The sequence below is a fragment of the Cygnus olor genome, chromosome 7 (genome assembly GCF_009769625.2).
Source record: "Cygnus olor isolate bCygOlo1 chromosome 7, bCygOlo1.pri.v2, whole genome shotgun sequence".
Classification (NCBI taxonomy): domain Eukaryota; kingdom Metazoa; phylum Chordata; class Aves; order Anseriformes; family Anatidae; genus Cygnus; species Cygnus olor.
This window is the reverse complement of record NC_049175.1, coordinates 29,364,793-29,389,159: the sequence shown is the minus strand read 5'-3', so window position 1 is coordinate 29,389,159 and position 24,367 is coordinate 29,364,793. Positions and strand designations below refer to the sequence as shown.

At 37.8% G+C, this 24,367-nt stretch overlaps 1 protein-coding gene across 1 annotated transcript; it reads right to left on the bottom strand.

The window, feature by feature from the left end:
- Nucleotides 1-992: 992 nt before the first annotated feature.
- On the bottom strand, nucleotides 993-24,018 carry TDRD1 (tudor domain containing 1). The gene is made up of 25 exons (XM_040563574.1): nucleotides 23,819-24,018; nucleotides 22,977-23,074; nucleotides 21,735-21,805; nucleotides 21,408-21,552; nucleotides 20,903-21,008; nucleotides 19,732-19,792; nucleotides 18,056-18,160; nucleotides 17,538-17,720; nucleotides 16,724-16,867; nucleotides 15,603-15,774; nucleotides 14,361-14,432; nucleotides 13,751-13,927; nucleotides 12,448-12,555; nucleotides 10,842-11,012; nucleotides 10,192-10,443; nucleotides 9,292-9,411; nucleotides 8,507-8,617; nucleotides 8,140-8,310; nucleotides 7,360-7,602; nucleotides 6,757-6,873; nucleotides 6,429-6,539; nucleotides 5,314-5,481; nucleotides 4,805-5,020; nucleotides 4,551-4,597; nucleotides 993-3,037 (listed from the first exon to the last, which is right to left on the bottom strand). Exons 2-25 carry the CDS (start codon nucleotides 23,035-23,037, stop codon nucleotides 2,945-2,947), a joined length of 3,225 nt encoding a protein of 1,074 aa, XP_040419508.1. The 5' UTR covers nucleotides 23,038-23,074; nucleotides 23,819-24,018; the 3' UTR covers nucleotides 993-2,944.
- Between the last annotated feature and the right edge of the window lie 349 nt (nucleotides 24,019-24,367).

The window sequence follows — 24,367 nt, the reverse complement described above, 5'->3', positions numbered from 1 at the left end:
CCCGGCTGCGTAACGAGCTCCAGGAGGTAGAGGGGAAAAAAAAATTTAAAAAAAGTGCGCTGGGTTTCATTTCAGAGTCACACGGTTGTATCTACTCATCCTTGAGCCTGAGTGTAGCTGATTTCAGCACACCTGGTACACGCTGGCCAGTGAGGGCAGGTGTCTAAAAACAGGTAAAACAGGACCAAAAACAGAGGTAAAAGCCAGACCAGCTATGAAATAACTTACTTCCCTTACTTACTTTGATAGGGGATGTGTGTTTGTTTTCCCTACTTCTTGTTTTCCAGCTAAAACTACTTTTTATCACTGAGTGAACACCACATTCAGACCCTACACCTAGAGGGGTTATTTAGGGCCCCTTTTTAGAGTTATATGAGCTATACGATGTGTAACTGAGGAAGAGAGAACTGCATGAGTTAACAGTTCTTGAAAAGCATTAATTTCATGGTTCCTGGAGTCACAAATAGCTGCAGAGCTTGGCAGGTTCTGAATCCCATGCCTGACCCACCTCAAGACTCTATCAGATTCAGGAAGGAGCAGCTGATGCATACACTGCCTGAGCACTCCTCCTGTAAACAGAAGTACCTTCAGACCAGGTAAAAGATGCACTCAAGAGAGAAGGTATCAGACCCACTTACAGGAGGGGTTTTAAAGTAGACAGCAAGACCTCAAGATTCCAAGCCCCAAGGCAGCATTGACTACCAAAAGCATTGTACCTCCCTAACCCAGCAGACGGGTACAAATACTGGTGCTTGCATAAAATTAAGCTATTCTAGTTGAAGAATATCATGCACGTTTCTTCCCACACAAAGCTAAACAGATCAATAATTTTGTAATCCGCACAGAAAAAAATATTTTCTTACCTCCACAGCATGGTACTAGTTAAGAATAGACTACAATAGCAAATACTCAAAAAAGAATCAAACCAAATAGAGAATACTCCAGTTACTCCAACACTGTTCATAAATGAAAAGTCTTTTAAGGATTAAAATGAAACCCTGTTGTTTTTCAGTGCTATATCATTTTTATTAAGTTTTTTATTACCTCCATTTCAGAAGCTCTATGTTATTACAGAGTTTCAGTTCATATTTGTTTTGCTTTGAGGATAAAGTTTGTAAATAAAATTTAAGAGATGCTATAAATTCATGTATTTCTCATTACATCCTTTGTTCAGACATTATCTCACATGAAAATTTACTTAAAAATTAGATTCTATTCTAGCATTTAGATATATAACCCAGACAGACTTGATACAGTTTATCATCACTTCAAGAAAAGACTTCAATTACAGATTAAAAGGAGCAGAGAAAAACAGAACAAGAGGAACCCAAGGCTACATATCAGGAAGTCTAAGAGGTTTCCACATTTCTTGTGTGATTTGTTCTTAATGTTCCACAAGATTTCATCTGAAATGGAGTAAAATAAAGTCTTTGAACCATTCCAAGTCTCTTCTCCATTTCTTCCACTGTCTAGAAAGGTAACCGCCAAGTAACCTCTCACTGCGTCTAAGTAGAGCACCAACTTCGTTCCATTTTTTTTAATGACAGATTAGAACAAGCAAAAATTCAATCTTCATATTTTTCTTTTTTTTTCCTGCTTTTCAAACGTAGACAAAAATGACTACGTTAGTCTACTGCAAAGTCAGCAACTAGTTGTTTAGTTTCAGAAGATTCGTATTAGCAGCAAGGAACGGTGGTATGTGGAAAAGTGAACAAAAGCTGTAGGAGGACCATAGCAGCAGTGAGTTGTTTTGCATGCCAGTAAATGCTCGTAAAGGTCACACTTGTCCCAGGAGGCTAAGGGGACACATAAGATGGACACAGGCATGTTTCAAGACTGAGGCACTCTAGAGTGCCAAGAGAACCAAGTGGAAGAGTCAGTTTAATTACACTGCAAGAATAAAATATAACAAACTAAGAGGCAGGAAAAATATCTGAGGCATTTTAAGCGTAATAAAACATTAGGTCAAACACTTTACTTTCACAAAGAAATTTAATATCAACATCCTTCTACTTTGAACAGAGCCAGAATTTAACATACTTCAAGAGAACAAAAAATGTATCCCTGCAGCTTTAATAAGCAAGTATCATAAGCATCTACTGTGCTCTATAAATAATGATTCAGCATCCCTTAGTAACATTGCCACTGGATTAGTCAGCAATGACAAGAAGGTATCCAGCTACATTAGAGAAATACTGAATCAAGTTATGAATGGGCTGTCACATCCCAGACTAGGACTTCTCTATTAGTGTGAAAAAAAATGACAGGGTTGAAATCTTGACAATGCAGCTACCTGTAAGAGACAGAACAAAGATCTCGTACAACTCCAAAATATTCACAGGTGCAAATTACACAGCATAAGTGTAAACAAAGACTTGTGCACACTTAAGTGTCTACTGATTTGAGAACTACCTATCTGCAGCCTAAGACAAGAGTCATCCTTTAACAATACTGAAAACAAGTTTATGAGAAAATTTTCAGTCTAACTTCACAGACAGGAAATTATGTTGACAGAAGACTGTAATCAAGATAAGATAGCAAATGAAAGTAAAGAAAGTAAAAGAAAGTAGAATTAACAGTACCAAAGTTGAAGTAAGCTTTAGATTACAGTAATTTTAAATCTAATTTTGCATAATATATTCAAAGTGCAATGACCACTCCATAAGGTTATGCGCATTCAATAGCTAAGTAAAAGTAAAAAAGCTTACCAACACTGTGGTACCAAAAAAAACAGAACAGAAAATTTAGCTTGCAGATTTGAAAACATTCAAGTTACATACTTATTTCATAATAACAGTCCAAGAATACAGATTGATACAGTTATTTAAACAGCAGAATTTCTTCTAAGTGACTTTCATTTTTAGTATGATGAATACAATTGCTCTTCCAAAAATGGAATTGCAGTAACCTGGTACACATACAAACGAAACAGCACATCACAGACTTAGCAGTCTAACAGTTTTTTCATTTCACTGAACCCATCTGGATTCCCATATTTGTTTAGAAGGAAGAGGAGAATCTGTTCGTGTTTTTTAAGCTGTGGAATAAGCAGAAAGTATTAGAAACACTTCTAAAAATTGAAGTGTAAATTTGTAATTTACATTACAATTGTAACTTACAATTGTTGTGATTTAATTTGTATATCCTAAAACTACAAACTCAGCCAAGTCCCACACTAAGTCACTGAATATACTGTTCCTTTCTGTAGTAAAATCTTCAGGGGGGAAGCCAGCAGAATTCTAGCCAACTCGATATTTTTTATTTTTCAAAAAGAAAATTTCAAGACCAAAATCGACGGAATACTCAAATTAAGACATAGATCAGGTTGTTAAATTTTTGTTATTTACAGACAGCTATTTCAGTATAACTTAAAAGATCAGGAAATCGTCTGTCTTCTCTTCATGTCATGAGACTTTGAACCAAACTTGTTGGAATGAGGAAGGATGACAAAAAGGTAACCAATGTGAAATCACATGAGATTAGAGAGAGAACAAGCCCCAAAGAACTGAAAGATCAAAGAGATACAGGGGGGAAGGGAAAGGGAGCTTCAAGAGCCTACACTGGGACAGGGAAATCTACTAGACTCTTCCCAAGCTTAGTTATGTTATCTTTCTGCTACTAAACTGCTGGTAACTACGCTGCCTTTGAAACGGCAAGATCCTGAACCACCAGAAATGCTCTCTTCTTACCTCCCAAATATAGTAGTGCATGTTTTTCTTTTGGCCTAGATGCCTCTGGCTGAAAAATCAAAACACCTTTTCAAAAGGTGTTTGCTTTTAGAATTCCAAGTTCTGCTTATTCCTCTGACAAAGACCCTTACTTCAGGAAAGGTTGTTGTATCTTTTCTGGTACACTTCAAGTCACTTTCAGTAATCTAGAGTTGTTTCTAGTATTTCATGAACAGCCTAAGTTAAAGATTAGCATTGCTAAAACCAGAAAGCTTTCAAAAATTACACAAACATGCTACTTCTGTAAAAGACTTTTTTCCCCTGCAAATAAAGAGGAAAAGATTTTGAAACTAGCAGAACAGTTACACGTTCCAACATTCTACTGAACGCAGACTCTCATCCCTAGCTCCATGACAAAATGTGGCAGATGTTAATACTCATCTGTGCTACCTGAAATACATATTGTAAGAGTCCTCTTACATGTGCAGCTGTCTGCCAAGTTGCATCCACAGCAAAACACAGCTTTGTTACTGAAAACAATCCAGTTGCCCTTGGTCAAAATGATACAGTCTATGCAAAACACTGCAACTATCTTTACACAGTAGACAAAAGTAGTATGCCTGAGCCCTTGAACTCTAGGGGGAAAAAAACAGGGCTGGATGTGTGGCAGAACACACAGAGTGATACATACACAATATCTTCTCAGTTTCGGGATGTTCTGATTATTACCATGTACAAAAACTGAGATAAGTATTGGGATATTCACTTCACATACCTTCAGTGTTTCAGTTAGCTATTCTCTCCCTGCTCCCATTTGCTTCCCACATAGGGTTTCTTTTAAATTCTGGAAAAACTTAGAATACAGTTTGGACTGAATCTTACCTGCATTTTTAATTCCGTGCAGCAGCATTTGGTCTCACTTCCATTGCCTACAAAAACGACAAATAAACCACAAAGTAAATGAATGATCTAGATAAACTAGGAAAGCAGTGCTCATGTGTGAGAGTTGGTATGTGGAATTCCCTAAAATTTCAGAAGAACAAGTCACTCAGGCATCCCACATGTCAAATTAATTCTTAATTCCTAATTAATTCTTCAAATTAAGTTTAAATTAAGAAATCTGTAAAAATAAGTACCTTGATGCACAATATCTGAGTTTTCAGCTTTGCAGATTAAACCTTCTGTTACTAGTTTGTCAACTATATTCAGACTACCATTTTCACACTGTTTCTCCACTTTTACCAAGTTCACATTTTCACTGATTCCCTTCACTGTAATTGTGACATATTTATTCAACAACATTTCTTTCAACTTGTCAAGTAACAAAGGAGACCACTCAGCTTTCTTTATTCCTGGAAAAAAAGAGAAGTACAATCAAATTTGTTCTATGAAGAGTTACTTTATCTCACTTCATCTTACATATAATGTCATCACAGCTTTTGAAACTATAACACTAAATTTTCATAGTAAATAGTTAAGATTCTACAGCTAGTTAAGAACGTTTTCTGAAACAGCCTTCACGGTATTAACCACTATACTATTTCGACAGATCATTATGTTTGTCGTTATTAAGGAATGAACACTATCATCAGGATAGATGCAGATTTATAATGATCTTTTGTTGTTGTTTTTATTTTTTTGTTACCTGCAAGTGAACATATAATTGTTTGAAAAGGAAACTTTAAGTAGGAATCGGTGATCGGCAGGACGTTTGAAACTGGTAAAGTTTCTGTGTTCCCATAGTCTGCATATAGTACTTTCACTGTGGACTGAGAAACTTTTAGAACAAGAGCTCTGTACCAACGCCCATTACCTGAAAAGATCAAAACAAGCAGAATCAGACAGATTATGATGAGAACAAAAATATTCTGCTTTATAGTTTCCCAGGAATTTTTAAATACTCTGGTATACAGAGAATGCCACTTGACAAGATAGAAACCCACAGAAGAACAAGAGAACAGTTTCTGATTGCGGTATTTATACTGACTTAAGTGTTTCTTTCAGAATTTTGCCCAAATCATACAGACGAGATTTTTACTGTGCTACTGTTTTGGGATGTCTATACACCCCCCATTGCTAGCTCCTTTATCTGTTTTCCAACACATTTCTTTAGCGTATGCTCAACACTTTAGCGTATGCTTGGTGTTTTCTGCCTACTATTTTTTAATTCATCTATGCTGTTTTCCACGAGCTGTTATCTGATCTAGCACCTACGTTTATTTTTATAGCATTTTCTAAGTTAAGGCTGTTCAGCGCTTAGCTAGATTTCCTGTAGCAATGCACACACAGTCAACATTTAAATTAACTCAATGCATTTTTTTTATTTTTTTATTTTTTTTTTTAAAGGTGAGCTAGTGCATCAGCAGAGAATGCCCTCTTCTAAAAGATTAAGGCAATAAATGAAGGTTCCTAACAGTTAAAAATACCTTTGACTTGAACAACAGTTCACTAATCACTTGTTAACCTAACGAGGCTGAATTATTAGTTGTTATAGGCAGTGGCACCTACCCACACACAGAGAAAGCAACAAAACAGAAAAACATCCAGCCACCTACAAAACAGAAGTGGGTCTGTACAGACGCAAGGCCACTATTGCTCTGCTATAAATTTCATGCCCCAAGACACAGGGCAGTACAAATAAACTTCAGTTTAAGCAGTAACTAGCTATTCTTTCCTCTTCAAGTTCCATACATTTTGCAGTGCACAACATATTCCACATTCTCCTGGTTAAGAAAATGTAAGAAAGATGGATTCCCTCACCCGAAAACCTGGCACAACAGGCTTCACCCATTTTTGGTGTGAATGACTGCATCTTATAAGATTTGCAGTAGTCATCTAGTTCAATCAGCTGCCTAAGTAGTTTCTCATGATCTACAGAAGAAAAAAAAAAAATCAATGTAACGAAGAGCACACTTATTCTTAAGCTCCCCTGCCCCAACACTTTTTTTTTTTTTTAATATATTTGTACTTTTCTCCAATCCAAGCTATGTTTCTATGTAGTTCAGTTCACTACAGGCAATCGTTTTATTAACTAGCTCGCAGCAATAACTTCTTACTGGTATTAGGAGCAGAGAACACTGTTTCTTACCTTTACTTTGAACTGGAATGGCATAGAACAAATCTGGGCTTACAACTTCTGTTACACAGACAGGTATGGTTTCATCCATAGCCAATTCTATTGGCTTCCAGCGCCCAACTGAGGTTTCTAAGAGGAAGAGCAAGAAAGTGCGTCATGCTGCTTTTTTTCCAAGCATATACATGTTTTAAGTATGTTACAGAACACACTTTTGAATTTCAGTGACAACCGCATGGCTTTATTTCAAGAAGATAACTATAAACCAAGATAATTCTTGCTTAATTTGGTGTTCATTATCTATTAGGTATAGAAGTAGTTAATTAAAAAGCACTCTGGAGAAATAAGATACGGGAAAGAAAACATGGAAAAAGTTTTCATCATGCAGCAAGCTTACAATGCTCCACTGTCAAACATTCAAATAACATTCAAGACAAACACAGATTTGTACTTTTTTTTTTTTTTGTCTGTAATGCCACCTGCAGGGCACTTACGTTCAACTATAAAAACCTCAAGATAATATCAATAGTAAACATACTGTTTTGAGTTTATCTATGGTTAAAGGCTGGAAAGTTGAAAATTCTCGTTCAATCTAAAAGTTAACATTCATTTAGTTACCTTTATTGTCAGACTTATTTGGAAGATTACTTTTGTCTTGTAGATCTTCCCTTACAGCCAATTTTTCAGAAGTTAGTATCTCATTGATCACTTTTGGATAACCTGTGGAATTATCAATAAGCTCTACACCTGCCCCATCTCTAGAAAGCGAAGTTACTTTGGCTTGAAGCTTCATCCCTGCAGAGAATGCATGAAATCTTTCTGTTGCTTCTGGAATCCATTTGCTGTTAGCAGGCTTTATACCTAAGAAGGAGGAGATCTGTTCAATATAACTCCATTAACTGACTTTCTCCAACATTGTATTTTCCTTTAAAGATCTAATTTTTATTTATTTTTTAAAACACAACTTGAAATACCAAGGCTACTTTGGCTACCTTAGGAATACACAGTGTACTTCATACTTGTTAGCTGGTCTCCTTCCTTTCCTCTAAAAGGAAACATTTCCTCAGGACTCCCAGGTTTTATTTTCTACATCTTACAATACTCTACCAAGTAAATCCCTAACCCTTAGCACAAATAACACTGAAGACTGTTTATGAAAACGCCATATTAGACTGCTTTATAAAGGGAGCAGAAAACCATAGTGTTTTAAGAGACAAAAAGAGTAGAATATGCCTCGATGAAATGAGGCATATTATTTCCAGAGTCTGGAAACAACACAGACATTTATAATAAAGCACAGTTCTGTGAAGTATACCATGCACTCATCTCCTTCCCCACAAGCAACAAGTTTCTACATGCAGTAACACTTATAAGGAGAGAACTCCTAAGAAGATTCACCTGAAAGCCAGCATTTAATTCCTTGAAATGGCAGCTGTAGGAACGAGGATGAAATCTGTCGTATTTTATCCAGTGGTACTTCCTCAACATTCCCGTAGTCCACAAAGCATACTTTAACAATTCCATCTGAAGTAACATTTTGCACCAAAGCACGATACCAGTTACCATCATCTGATTTAAGAAAAGATTAAAGAAAAAACATTTCACACATCTAGTGCATTTACCAGCAGATTTTTTTTTTTTTTTTTTACTAGTAAATAAAACCAATTCTTTACTATTTTCTACCAATATAAACTATCAGTTAGGGTGGAGTTTTTTGTGCTTTATTTCACCCTGTTAAACTGAAATATTTTAGTCTGCCACTTACCAGAGAAAAAAGCACAGCAAGGTTCTCCACTCTCTGGCTTAAAAACATTTGGAGGAGTTTTCCGGCAGTATTCAGACAATGATTTATTAAGTAAGTTTAGAGCGCGTAACTCTGAAGAATAGGAAGAATTAAAGACAAGATCAATAGAATAAGTTGGATTGAACATTATCAATACTTCTGTGGTATAGTTTACATTTAAGAGTTAATGGAAGATTTCAGTGAAATTTAGTATTTTATTTGAAAGAACTGTGACGCTGAATTAACTTACCAGGCAGACTGATTTAGCAAGAAGTGAGAAAGCTGACCTTTACTGACAAATAAGTAAGTAGCCACAAAGTTTGTCTGCAAATTGCTGTATAGGAGCCTTTGAGGTCTGGGCCTCTTCCACACGTCTAACCATCTGTGAAAGAGGTGTATCAGCTCTGACATGGGTTGCCAAAATTAGCAGTGATCCATACTGATTAATAGAACCTCCAATAAATTGCCAGATTTTTTAGTCACATGTGTCAGTTCACGTTAAGTAAGAGATTTATCTACCACTAAGCACCCTTCAGTACTATTCAATTGCTTAACTTCAACATTTTCACATTTCAGTCTCAGAGCCGCTACATGCCCTGATTCAATTTCATCATTTTTCTTGTACTCTTTGCTCTTACATACAAAAATTCAGAGGTAAGACTTGGTGCTATAAACTCACTTGAAACAGCAATGCATTTGAACTAAAACAACTGAAAAATCAGGAAGCAAAGAAACTATGCAGGAAAACAAAAGCTGAAGAAACTTACCACTGTTTGAAATCTGACAGTAGAATTCTCCAGGATTGTACAGTGTACACACTATCACATCTACTGTTTGTTGAAGAGTTAATTTATTCCATCCCCACTTTTTTTTGTTTGCTGTGTCCTCTAGAGACGAAAGAGAGAAGTAGAGGAATTAAAATAATTTTTATAGAAAAAAAATCACATCCTGTATATTCATTCTTTGTGTACTATAATTTCTCATTATAAATAATCCAACAGACTAATTACCAGCGAGAAACTTTTTGTAATAAAAGCAAGAGAAACATGCCAGTTGCTTCACTACAGAGAAGGGCAAGCCATAGGTATTTGGGGAGCGGTGATCACAAAGTTTCAGACTAGACAACAGTAATCTGAGCATGAGGGACTCTGTGGAATTGTAGTTCCTAGAATCTAAGTTGGTTCCTTAGTCCCCTACCTATCTCTCATATCGAAGCTTCGATCACTAAATGCACGAACGGCAGTTCAGGCCACTAACCCCTTTAGTGTTGAAGTTACACAGGCTACAGCAGTTGAACAGCTTTTGAAAGACTGAACATATGGCTTCAGATGTAAAATATAGACAAAGATGAGCTAAAGGGCAAGGGCATAGAACCGGGCAGGTATTAACCAGTCATATCCTACTTCAACTAGAAATTTTAAGACTTCTGACCAAAGAAAATTAAATTCTTGTACGATCTTCTACAAGTAAACAATTGCAACTTCACTATGTATATGCACACACATACACAAACACATGATTTCTTCATGGAAAAGTCACAAGAACTAGACTTCAGAGCTGTAGAGGCTAGATTTCACAATCCAGACTGGACAAAGAACGTGGTTCTCTGTACCTACTCTAGTAGGAGGTTAAATACTACCACTTGAGCAGGATGTGCTTGTACTCACCATCTGCTTGCTTAACAACGCTTATTTCAGTTGCTGGCAAGGAGGCCATCCTTGATTCCTCAGCTGCACAGTTTTTCAGTAGGAGATAGCTCGATATATTTATTTCCGGAATAACAGATGCATCCACAAGCTCCACGACAGATCTATAACTCTCTTTATCCACTACTTTCACTGTCAGCACTTTGTCTTTCACTAACTGTTTCATAAGAGAAATAGCTTCTGAGGACCAGGCTCCCCTTAGTGGCTTTACACCTGAAAAGTCAAATAGCATGGAAAGATTCAGAGGAAAGATTTCAGAGGAAAGATTCGGAGGGGATTCTGATTTGTCCCAGTGGAGGGGAACAGATAGAGTTCAGCATTTCAAAATACAACATGGAGTTTTATCTTCTCCTGCAGTGTTAAAACCACAACAGATTTAAGAACTCCACAAATCCAGCAGGTGACTGAATTTTGCTTAGAAAAAAAAGCACACGCAAACCTAAGAATAGGTACATTAACATAAGAGTTTTCTAAGCATACAAGTCACTAAATAGGTTAGGAAAGATTTTAAATAGGTGAGGAAAGATTTCTTCATGTTTTGTAAATATGCTACAACAGTTAATTAAGAATTCTGAAAACTCTTAATTTTCAGAAAAAAGTTTATTTCCTACCTGCCAAGGTACATCTTATGGCTTGAGCTGGCAAGTTCATTAATTTTGGAGTCATAGGACGAAGTCTGGTTGGCTGGAGAACTTCAAAATTCCCATAATCTATGTATCCCACCAGAACAGTATCTTCAGAAGTATATGTTATAACAGCAGCACGATACCAAAGATTGTCTTCTAGAAATGAACATACAGACATTCATTATACTAGATACTTGCTTCCAAGAACAGAATTATTTTTTGGACAGAACAATATAAAACACAATAGCAATGCCAACACAAGACTTGAAACAACAGAATTACAGTTCATGCTAACCTTGACAAAACCCTGTAGAAGACACCTACCACCATCACCCCTCATGGGAGTTAAACGTTACAAACATTCTTTCCATAAAGAAGCCCCAGCACGCAAAGGCATACCGCAAGAAAAAAATAAGTACTACGCCCACATAATGTAGTTAAATTCAGTGTTAAAAAAACAAAAACAGGATCTCAGCAGACTGAAATGGCATGCAGTTCAAAGACCACATAACAGATCTAATATAATTTACGTATTTTAATTCAATTAAAAGATTTCAGAAACAGAAATAAAAACGCTCTCTCAAATTTATCAAGACAGCTGAAATACTGAACTGATGGTTTTCCCCAGCTCAGCACCTGAAACCAGCGTCCACTCAAACACCAAGACAGCTTATTGACAGTACCAGCTTTTTCTGAATGTGTAAAAAAAAGTTTATTTCAGCTTATCTGTTCAGTTTAACAGCTAATTTATTAAAAGTAGCAAAAACATATCGGAAACAAAAAGAAATGATGAGGAATGCTCATAGGTTATGTAAAGAGGCTGTAACAGCAACATTTCTGACCAGAAAAAAGGTACAAGAGCAGCAATTTTTTTGTCTGTTTTAAAAAGGTGAATGGAAAGAAGAAATATCCGTAAGGAGGAGATTCATCTTTACCCTCCTGCTCTCAGGCAAACAGGACCTCATATTCTTACAAATAAAAGGTATTTCTTTCATATAGACTGGACAGTTCCAGGCACATAACACTGCCTTATGCAGAATACTACTTTAGGTTTAAACAAGATGTAATTTTGTAATAAGACTTGTAGAAACTTGACAGTGATGCCTGTCACACAGAAACTAAGTTGTGAACATACAGTTCATAATTACCAGGGCTTTGCTACATAACCTGTTGTGAAGAACCCCATCAGGGCAACAACGTTATATATAAACCTGTTTCTTCCTTACCTTTTTTGGGGTGTGAAATTTCAAGCCTATGCTTATTTCCAGTCACAGGAAACAGCATTAAATCCATTTCTCCATGGTCTCCTAAAAAGTTCCTTTACTCAAAAATGAATGCAGTGCTGTTTGTTTAGTGATGGGGCCATTTTATGATTCTTTTATGATTCTTTTTTAAAAATTGGTAAATGACGATGACATCTATCAAATACTATTCAATTTAAATTAAAAATATCACTATGAAGTGCAATGCAGAGCTAAAACTAGACAAATGAAATAGTCTGTATAAGACATTTCTAAACATAATTGTAAAACTCATTTAAATTTGGCAGGAAGTTAAGCTGACAAATTCAGAGCCGTACTTTCACTTTTACCTGTGAACTGGGCACAGCACAAATCTCCTGAAGCAGGACGGAAATCTGGATTGCTAGGAAGTTTGTTACAGTGTTCATCAAGACACACCTGAAGCTCAGCAAGATGACCTGGTATTAAAAGACACATATTGTGGAAAATACACTGCCCGATAATTAAGGAAGTATATAAATCTTAAGTTTAAAGCCAGAAAGAACAGATTGTAACATAACGGAGGTTATTTCATGTAATGTTAAATGTAATACTAAAAAAAAAAAGTGATCAAACTAGGACTTGCACAACTCTGAGAAATCACTACGGTAAAGAGGACAGGGAAAGCCAGTCAGACTCTTTCAGTACAGTAACATAACTGAAACCAGGAGGAGTTGGAACACTGATAGCGTAATCACGCTGTAAAGAAGCGAAAGGAAGACAGCTCTTCAAACAACAGGTAGATGTCTAGTGTAACTTTTTGCCAAAGGAATTGTAAGCTATGAGTCTACCCAGAATTCAGAGAAAGACTGGGTAAGTATAAAAGAAGAGAAAACCACTCAGGATTAGTAAATGCCAGATCCCATCCAGCTGCAAAAGCCACTTCAGCTGAAAATAACCGTATACTCAGAGAGTGCTAGGAGGACACAACCCACGAACTTACTCTGCTCTCCCTCCCCCCCAAACATCTGTTTAAGGGCATTGTGTGAGATGCACCAAAGCTCCCCCTAGCCTAGCATTCTGATCCACTGTAACTGTTACTTGTCTTATATTCTACTGTATCAGAAGACAACAAAGCAGGGTTTGGGAACTGTTATCGGGGCTTCTCTCCCTTCTGAAACTCAGATGTTCTCCCCACTCCACGTAACAAAGAAGCTCAGTCCACACACCCAGCCTAAAAGGCAACTTCTCCCCAGTGGCATAGCATTACAGGCATTATAGGAACAAAAAGGAATAATTAGAACCTGATACACATTTCTGAATACCTGTGATAACATGTTTAACATTTAAGAGAACACATTTATTGTTTAAATATACAGATTCACTCAACAAGATTGCTATAATCCATACAAACACCATCTTTCTAGTTTGGACTACTCAGACTGGCAACAAATGATAGCATCGCCTATTAACTTGGAGGTGAACAGCTAATGCTGCCAAAAACATCCTCTGCAGCACCATGGCTCTTAACTGAGGCAGAGCCTGAAGCCACAGGAAATCTCCATTATAAGGTCAAACTATCAGACCAGCAATGCCTCCCTCTAGAGGATCTCTCTTGAAGAAAAAAAATGCCATACTCAATACCTCCCAGCCTATTTTCAACAAGTCACTTACGGCCACTGCGCATCTGCTGACAGAAAAAGTTGTCTGGATTTTGAATATGGGAAACCACACCAGGGAACGTGTCTCCAGTACGTACAGAGACACACTCTGCTACCGATTTTCCACAGCAAAGCAGATCTTGATCTTCAGGTGTTTTTTCTTTACCTCCCATAGAATGGTTTTCCAACACTGTACATTAAAGAAAAGGAAAAAGATGTCACTGATCAAAAGCTAGATGACTTTGCAATGTGCGACCTCACCAGGCTGGATTCAGAGATACTTACAAAAATTATGCTAGATTAAACTACAGAATTAAAACATGCTGAAGCAGTTTATTTGTTTTGCTATACTCTTTGGACTTCGAAGACTCATGCCATTTTATCCATGAAATTAATACACATCATCCTCACTCAACAAGCATTTCATACTATTAAAAAGCACAGGTGCCAGTGTCATTAGTGAGCTGAAGGAAGCTTCACTGGCCAACGTTTAAGCAGGATGTAAAGCTAACGAACAGCTAGACTACATAAACTACATATAAAGCATCACCCCATCTGTGAGAATCTAAGACTCCCCAACCTTTTTCAGCCTCCTACTTAGGAAGTATGGTTTGCTTACTCACCTTTTGGAGAGTCTGTTCCTTCGGTATTACTTCCTGGAGTTAAATTAGACCTCATTTCTAAAGGCAGTTTATCTAAACAGATGCAAGAAGCAAAGCAGTTTAGCATACAAGTTAGTCATAGTTCAGTTTCGTTTAAGAACCATCTTCTGAATCTATCCTATGTTACTATCATGTTCTTATTTATCAAGCAATTAATACACTTAGAATGTGAGACAGAAGTAGATTCAGAGTAGCTCAAGCGTTTAAGCTTCCTGACAACATGCATAGCTCCAAGACTGTTTGACTAAACGAAACAGTCATAATCACCATTTTCTTGTAGACATTACCAGAAAATACTCGGCTGAAAAGCGAATGAAACTTTTCAATTCTTCACAGCCTGTGTCTAAACTTGCAACACCAAGTACACAGGATTTACAAAGAAATCCTGAGTTTCTCAGTAACTACATATTCCATTTCGGAAGCATGAAGCAGTATTTCAAGTTTTCAATATAATTCTTTTCAAATGAAAACCTGAGTACAGATGTTTAAATTGCTTGTAAGGTCATGAAATGCTGCATGTGTCTATTCCATGACCAAGAGACTGCTGTGATCTTCTCTCCAAGAGGTTGATAAGTTATATTAGTTTGTCAATGTAGTAAAAAGCAACTGGATGCGAAATATGCCCAGCATGGTCCTGAAGCAGTGGCATTTACACAGGAATAAGGTGAGCCATCCATAGACTGCACAGACTACGGCATGAAGATAAGCTTCCTGCATGTGAGGAATTTTATCAGGTTAAGAAAATGAACTATCACTTTCTTCAAAGTTTCTGGGGCTGCAAATTAATGAAAAGAATATTATCTCATCACTATACTGTTCTTGCTCTGTGGCCAGATTAAAAATAGCCCTCCTAATAATGACAGCAGGTACACTTTTTCCTGTATTGATCTCGTTCTACAATCAAACCCTTAAAGCTCAACTGAAAATATCAGTTTAGACTCAATTTTAAGGTCATTAAACATTAAGATATTTCAGGTACAGGTACTTTAAAATAGCCTCTATTAAAAGGCAAAACATAATTAAAAAAATATATAAAAATAAAATCAAGGGGCAGGTGGGGAGGGAGGGAAGCAAAAAAAGAAAAGATCCTCTTCCAAGGGTCTTGGGGAGTGTTGTGGAGAGGGAAAGTGAGTATGAAAGACTTAACAGTTGTGTTCCCCACCTTCCCCCTAGCCCATTTCCACCCCCACACCAAACACTTACAAAAATCTGGAAGAACAACATCTACAGCAAATCTTGACATCATTTCCTCCTGTAATATGTCAACAACAATTACTGAACAGGTCTTTCCCATGAGCTGGGAAGAAAAGATGTCGACGCCTTCATTCCATCCTCTTTGTTTTGGATCATAATTAGCAAAGGAACACTTAATTGCCTGGAAAGAATTACCATTAAAACAAGGAAGGTTGGGGATTATTTGCCCTTTAAAAATATGAATAAATAATTAAGGCCCTCCAAAATATCATCCGGTTTGTAAGAGTAAAAGCTGCTGCTGAAATCTGAAGCACTATCAATTCAACTAACTTCTTTACAGAACAGTTAAAAAATAGGAAGTTACGTTCAAACTGTACACTGCATTTCCTCAGGACTACAAGGTGTGGCTGTATCACATTACGTCTGACCACCGGTGTATGTTGTAACTTGCCAGCAGGAGACACTGAGGGTTTTAAGACAAAGTTCAGAAGGCTGTCAAAGTCTACTACAAACCCAGCAGCATCGTGTGAACACACTACGAAAGACTGTTCCGATAGCTGGTACTCAGGGCACCCACTGTCTGAAAGAACGCTCCTTTATTCTTCTTTGTGTCAAGTCAAACATACTGTTTTGACCTGTGGGTTAAAGCTAGACCATTTATTTTGTAATGGGAGATATTCACACAGCATGTAATGAAATCAGTTGGACGATGAGCAACTACCAGAACAATCTTGCAACTTAGACCAAGAGCTGTCAATACTGCAGACAAGGTTTGCCCAAATTCTGAGTCATTTTCACCACTGCCTAAAACCAGACTAAATTACTCGAGCAGGCTGCACCCCCCACCACCCTCCAGCACAGAAGGGAAATGTGAACCCGAACATCCCGCAGTTATTTTACCAGCTCAGAAAACAATTCCAGGACTAAGGAAAAAAATAATATAGGTGGCCTTCCTCACTGCTATGGAACATTTCAGGACATGAACCTCTGTGTAATATAGCAGGTTTTATGCATCACTTTCACTGAACACAAAATAGTGCAATAACGACAGTTACACTGAGACAAGAGCTATACTTATTTCAGAGCTACTCATTTAAAACCTCAACTACTGTTACGAAAATAGAACTCACACATGGAGGAAGCAGTTCAATGTCTTTGTGAAGAGCTTTAATCCAGGAGAGCGGAATATTTTCTTCCTTTCCATAATCTATATAGAATACTTGCGCTTTCTTTTGCAATATATCCACATCTTTAACCAGTGCTCTATTCCATGTCTGTATAGGAATAAATAATACTCTTAGTAAGAACACAGCATAACAAACAACCACAATTACTGCACTCCTCGCTAAAACACACACTTCAAAGCTTACTTTATTTCACCAGGTTTGTTTTTAAACAAAGGCAACCAAGCAATTTTAAAGCAAATCAAACGAACATGACACACGTCAGCGTTGACTGCTGTGAAGATAGTTATACTCCTATGGATCTGGGCTTTCCTACAGAGAATCACATCTGCTAACAATGGAGGAGGAAAAAAAAAGGAAGAAAAAAAGGGGATGGGAAGGGAAATGAGAACTAGAGGTGACTACAAAAAAGCAATCAGCAACCAGGTAAGAAATGAAATAACTTAAATAAGCAAAGGCATACTCCAAACTAACTAATTTAGATTTGTTATAAACTCCCATAGCCTTCAAGAAACACTAGGACAAACCACTCCTACACGGTTTAAGTACATAAAAATATATAAAAGTAAACTTTTAGAGGGAAAAAATAGAGCGCCTTCAATTTGAGTTCCAGGTATTATAAAGTTGCTAACTGTCACAATTTCAATACAATAAACAGATGTCTAATTAGCAACTTTCACCTGTAGAGACATAAAAGCAAAACTTGAAGACATGATAAGCTCATTATAAAAGTGTTATTTTATGGACAATTGGATCTTACCTGATCCAAAGAATTCCTTGCAACGCAGACTTCTCCTTTGATAGCCACATAATGCTCCTGAATAACCGTGTTAGCGTAACAGTCTTGCAGTTTCACAGAAAGTTTACTGATCTGGTCTAAAATTTCTGGAGAACTCATCTGTATATAAAATTCACTTGGACTCCTGAATTCTGTTACTGTACCCTGAAGAGAGAACGTAACAATGATACAAGAACACCCCACAGTCCATTATTCAGCACCAGCATGCGTTTCAGTAAATGCATTTCACCCTACACCTGCTGCTGTTCTTTTGTTTTGAATCTAGCAGTAGTATCTACTCAGAACAAAGAGACAGTGATGTTCACCATCACAGAAACAAATCTTTCTCCATTATTCCCTCCCTTTGCATTTACTTATCTTTATAAAAATAAAGACACTTTACAGGCAAACAAAATGATACAGATTGCTGAGGTAACATACAGCTATACATGCTTAACAATGCTTCAAACGCCTCTTGCATTCTTTCAAAATTGAAGTACCTGTACTTCCATAGCTTTTTTGAGACCTAGACTCCGGAGATCTGACAACATTATTTTCTTGCACTGCTCTTCTGTCTTGAGGGAATCCACAGACGTTGAATTACCCTATTTAAAAGAGCTACAAGTTATGTTTAGACTGGAGTTGTTCAGCTGCATCTTTGTGTAATAACAAATGAAAAAAGAACATTTTATCTCAACAAAAGCACATTTGTAGATACTGGTTAAGACCTCCCCATCGGAATTCAAAGACTTTGTATTACTCTTGGAAATAACTATATCATAAATAGTTATATTTAGTTCATAGAATAAATAGTTATATAATAACGAAACATCATTATCAAGAGATACACTGAGGATGAAAAACAAGTGCTGAAGTAGTCTAGGCAGCAGTCATGGCTTCACCTCTTCCTTCCACACAGGACCAATGACTCTGCTATACTTCCTGCTTATGAGGCTCTCGGAAGAGGAATTCAATTCCACCTGCTTCCTTGCAGCTTTAACAGAGTACACTGCAGCTACTGCTTAACAGCACTTATAAAAGAAGTAACGTTGCACATTTAGTGTAATCTGCCTAATGCGTACCATCTGTGTCTGCGACACCCTAACAATATTACCAAAAAATCTCATACACATCCTAAAGGAAAAGCACTCTTATATTCAGACCAACATACTTTGGACAATGCATGATGACAGAGATTGCTGTTGCAACTTCCAAATTAATTGCTTACTTGCAACAAAGATTCTTCAGAACATTTCCCATAAAAATGCTTCTCACAGTCCAACGGTAAAATACATTACATATCGAACAATCTTTTAACGTGAGCTCTCTTACTTCTCCAGAACTTGCTTGAGACTCAGAAGATGAAACAGGGAGAAATAAAGCCTTCCATTATTTCAAAATAATCCTCTAGAAATTGTTTATTCATGTTGTATGCCCTCTTGATTTAGAGGTCCCTTGCTGCCAGTTAATCAGTTTTAACGGAACAGTTACAAGCACGCACAGACAGCAGAAAGCTTTCGGAATGTACTAACGGAAGTCTCACGACCAAAAATGAAGCCTACTTTCTAAATTGCTTCAAGAAGTTAAACAGATGAACGAACAAAACGATAGCAAAATCATCTCCTGCAAAACTGTTCTTAGGAAGTCCACAGGAAGAAATGTTTGACTGAAAATAAGATCAAAATACTATGAAGGAGAGCTGCATCATGTTTAAATCCTGTTACAGCAAAGAAGCAAGAGTTCATCTGCATCTGTTAATGTACAGGACTACATGACATGTATTTCTCCAGTATTTGCAAGGCTCCCAGCTTTAGCTCATGGATACAGGTAGAAATACAGAATTGTTCAGAACTGGACAAGCTACATCTGTATCCTTCCTAAGATATTTCTCTAGCAACATCATACGTCTTAATTTTTAACTTTATCACAAATGTTTTGTGTTTTTTTTTTTTTTTCCAAACAGAAACCAAGTTTATTGACAGTCTTGCTAGTAGCTCTAGAAGTAACATACTTTTGAATGTCTCTCCTAGTTACTTTTGATTAGAAGCATTAATCTTTCTAAAATGAGTAGATGATTATCTTTGGAATTTGCTCCTTCCCTGTACAGGTTAAATCACATCCTGCAACTAGCTTACAGTAACTTCATTCAACACATAGTAAAAATCATATTCTATACCTTAAGGTAAAGTCCTGTCTTTGTTTTAGCAGGTATCTTGCCTCCACTGTTATTACTTGAACTGTAATCAAAGAAAAACATGTTAGTTTTGAAGAACCAAAGACCAGACAAGGAACATTCATAACACCTACTTGCAAATAAAACAGAAAAGCTGCGTTAATAATGAGAGGTTTGTGTCAACCCTTATGGCTCCTCCAAGAAAACACAGAACAAATTTGTTAGTTCTCTGTCACATAACATCTGCTGTGCTTTTCTTGATACCATCAACAAAAACTACTTAATTTTGGTTAAATTGCAGAAGAAATCTCACACTCTTGTGGCATTCTGCTAACACTGCAATCCCAAATAAACCTTAAAAACTGTAGAAACTGAAAAAAAGATAAATCTTGCTGTTTCAGTTGAACACACAGGCAAAATCCAGATAACGTGCCAGACTGAATCCCCTTCTCCTACACCCGTGATTCAGAGAGCGTAGCAAAACTTGTGAAAAAACACCTCCCTTGTAAACTGATTATGGAAACCTGGCTGCAGGCTCATGGAACAATTGCTATCATCACTCTTTGCTAGTGTCAGCCTAAACGCTCAGATTTCCAAAACTTCGCCAAAGCCAGGCAATTTGTACAGTATCATAACCTAACGGAGCTTCATTTAACTGAAACAGACTAGATAGCGATCTCTTGATCATCTCAACTGGCATGTCAAAAAATGATAAAGAGCAGCTAGACAATGAACTGGCTGAAACATCATCTTCTAATTGCAACTGTACTGATCAAAAATAAAATATCCATAAAACTCAATGACGCTACAGTTACATTTAAAATTTGCCTCTTCAGTCTGTTAAAACAATCCATTAATTGTGCCACTGCTGATAAGTACAGGCTTATTTGTCCTCCATTCCCTACATCATCAACAGCAATAACACAGGTGATGAACTGGTATTCTTACCACATGCTCACATCATTCCAATACTAACACAAAGCAAAAACATTTCTGTTGACTTAATTCACACTTAAGAACTCTAAACACTATCACGTCATCCTGATGTAATACTAGCCTAAGAATAAGCAACACATTTTACTGTTACAGTGCCCTGGTATGATAATTTAAGTTGTACTAAGAGGGATATCATATTTCTGTAAACATTATCTAGCAGAGCTTTTAACAAACTTACTTCTGTTTAACTGGCTCACACACAACACTATGGGATGGCCAATCTTTCTTCTGACAATCTACAGAGCAATAGTATATTTGCTTACATTGCGAACATCTGAGGGATCCTAAAAAAAAAAAGTCAAAGAAACATCTATATGGGAAAAGACAGCAGCTGTTAAGATATTAACTCCATGTATTATTAAATAACTGCTTACAAGCGGGTCCTACTACAGTTCTAAGCAGATACAAACAGGTGTTTTTATTCATCTGTAGCTACCTATTACTGCTCCAGTTGCCCCAAATTCCTTCTATACTGAAGAAGGAAAAAAACATTTTTGATTAAGAAAGAGATGCTCTTCATTTTATCACTTCTGTAAATCCAATTACGTTATGAATAGTCACTACGTTTGCATATGACAAATAAAATACATTTCTATGTTAAGGCATTTTTGAGTAATTCTTATGATCCTGCTTCACTGGCAAATACACCATGCATCACAGACTACAGAATAACAGCAACTTACCAAACAGACCACAATGATGGCAAGTTCTCGTTTGAGGAGGTGATGCTAGCGAATTGAAGAGACTCCTATCATAGCCAATAGAGAAAACATTCTCATAGGAATATTGCAACTTCTTCGGCTTCTCAACCAAATCAGAATGCGATACCTGTAAAAATCTAAGGTGATTCTTACCAGAAAAAGCAACCCCGTTGGATAGAAATATTCTCATGTATCAAAACGTGACAAAAGTTTCAAAGTTCTAGAAAGAGATGATCAATTTATGCTGATCATTTTGCTATCTAGAAACACTCAGAATACGTGGGGCAATTATAAAGTGCAGTAACTCACAGTACGTCCTTTATCAGTTCCAGCTGCTTGTGGCAACTTTTTTCTACTGGTTGTGCCTTCCATGGAACTTCCTAAGAGAAGAAATATTTGCAAAGTGATCTAACAATGCTAATGTGTGCCTGTGTCATGGAGTATTTACAGGAAAACACACAAGTCTTCTCTATTTCTACTGTTCTGCTAGCACATTTGAGCAAACGAAGATGCTACAGGAACATTACATATTCTGCTAGTCACTTCTTATCATTCTGATACTGCATTTATTCAAACCCTACCATCACTGGTATTATTTGAGCAACAGTTTCACAGCTCTGGTCCTATCACTCAATAGAGGCCTTAATGACCACCATCCATAAATAAGCAAGTACTCAAAAACAAAACACTCTGAAACTACTTAAGGCTTATAAGGCACTCAATTGAAAATAAAACCTGTTTATGATTTCCCAAGTTTATTCTTTATCTGAATGCTTGTCTTGTAAAAGTTGTTTGATAAATCTGCAGACCAATGTATTCGGAACTATATTTTTTACTGCTGGGTAACTCATTCATCCACAAAAAAGACGTTGTTTCAGTCGTAGACCACACATGCCTTTTTGAGCTTGTTCCAGTCCAACAGGCTCATTAGCCCCAATTCTCCACTACGCCAACATAAAGCTTATGTGGCCCTTTTTCTACCTGGAAGCAAATTAATCACATTTAATGAACCCTCCAGATGGCTGCATACCAAGCTACCTCAGATCTCCCAGTAGCAATCCTTCCCCTCTCCCCCCCATTTGGAATAACTGAGAATATGGAGCAGAGAATAGTGAAGGCAAAAAATATTCCTGAGTGGACTCCAATTCCCACTGCACTATTGCACCAAATTCCCCAGTACTCCAATTATTCTCTTTTTACAGTTATCTAAGGCATTCCTGGCCACCCAAGACTGAATAATTAGGAATTAGTTGCATTTATAAGCCAAACTTTTACTGCTGATCCTTATAATGATTACGCATATACAAAGGAAGAAAGTTAAAATACCTTTGTCAAGCTTTGGACAAAATCTCTTTTTATTGCAGTTGTCCACTCTTGTGCTGCAGCTTACAGTAACGCTTTCTGTACTTTTTTTTTTTAAACACACACATTTGACCAAAAAAAGTGTGTAATTTCTTCACACACTCATTTTTGTTATGTATTTCACAGGTTCAGCCTCCAAACTGAGGACTTTGCAACAGAAAAGTGGCTCTCCTCCGCTTTAACCTTTACCTGGAACTTTATTACCGTTATCCTTCACGCGAAGGGGCTGGGCCATCGTGTCAGCATTCATATCCGAGTATGACAAAAGGCGATTGTATGCCAGGTAACTAAAGAAGCATAAATTTAAGAAATCAATTCAGGCAAGGACACAAATTTAAAAATTGAATATTTTAAAGTCACACTGTGAAATTATCTTTAGAGATCACTTTTGGAAGGATAATTCACCATCAATTTACACACTAAGAAGCAACAGCTTGTGCTATAGGTATTAACAACACTTCTGACCAAAGGTAAGTAAGCAGCAGTCCTTTACGAGAGGGATTTGCTGAGAAGCAGGAACGGTTGTCACAAAGGGTGACAAGCTAACTGAACCACTCGCTTCAGTAAGCGACGTCTACTCGTAGCACCAGCTAAAATCCACCAGTTCACCCACCCAACAACGGGATCAGAGCCCCATGCAAAGGCCCCGCAGCACAGCAGAGCCCTGAGGCGAGCCAGCTTCTGGACCAGCACCGCCAGTGTCTGGGGGGAAGGCAGGCTATGGGATGTTACCAAAAGGAATTTTTAGCACCTGCTTTCCAAATGTTAATGCACCATACACCTATTTTAACTATAAAGAGATTCTCTTACTACATTATGCTGAAGAAATTAAGTTACAATCTACTTGGAAATAAAGCAGAGCTGCCTTTGAGCATACCCATTTACATGGCAATCAAGCAAACCACTAACTAACTCTCACAACCGAAACCACATAGAACCAGCAGGCGCTACTTTAACTAACTGGGGACAGAATTAAGCATTTTTAGCCCCAAGACAGCCAGCTGGGGCCTGGCCAGGGCACTGGCTCTCACCCCGACCTCGCCGACCCCCTGAGCGCTGCGAGGGACCGGGGCCGCCCTGCGCCCCCCGGGCTGTGCCACGCAGCCGCTGGGCCTCGCTCGACGGCCGCGGGCAAACGAGGAAACCCCACTGCTTCTTCCTCCACTTCCTCCTCCTCCTCCTCCTCCTCCTCAGAGCCGCCGTCCCTCCCCCGGAAGGGCTCGGCCCCGCCCGGCCCGGCCCGGCCCCGCGGAACACGTGCTGCAGGCGCGGCTGGAGCGGGTGGTGTGTGAGGTATCCCGGTGGGGCAGGCGCCTTCCCTCTAAGAGCTATGAAGCTCAGTAATCAATAAACTTCTCTTTTAGAGTGTTGGGATTTTGCCCTGTGGCCTAGAAGATGTGGTGCTTCATCCATCTCCCCTTTCCTCGTGTCCCAGACGAGGCGCACCCTGACGTCCCGACCCTGCGGAGCACTGTGGTGATCCCAGTGCCACGCAGTTGAACATGCACTGAGAATAAGTGAACCGTGGCTCTTCTGGTGCTTAGGCTGCTGTACCCACTGCTAAGATGTGTAAAATCAGG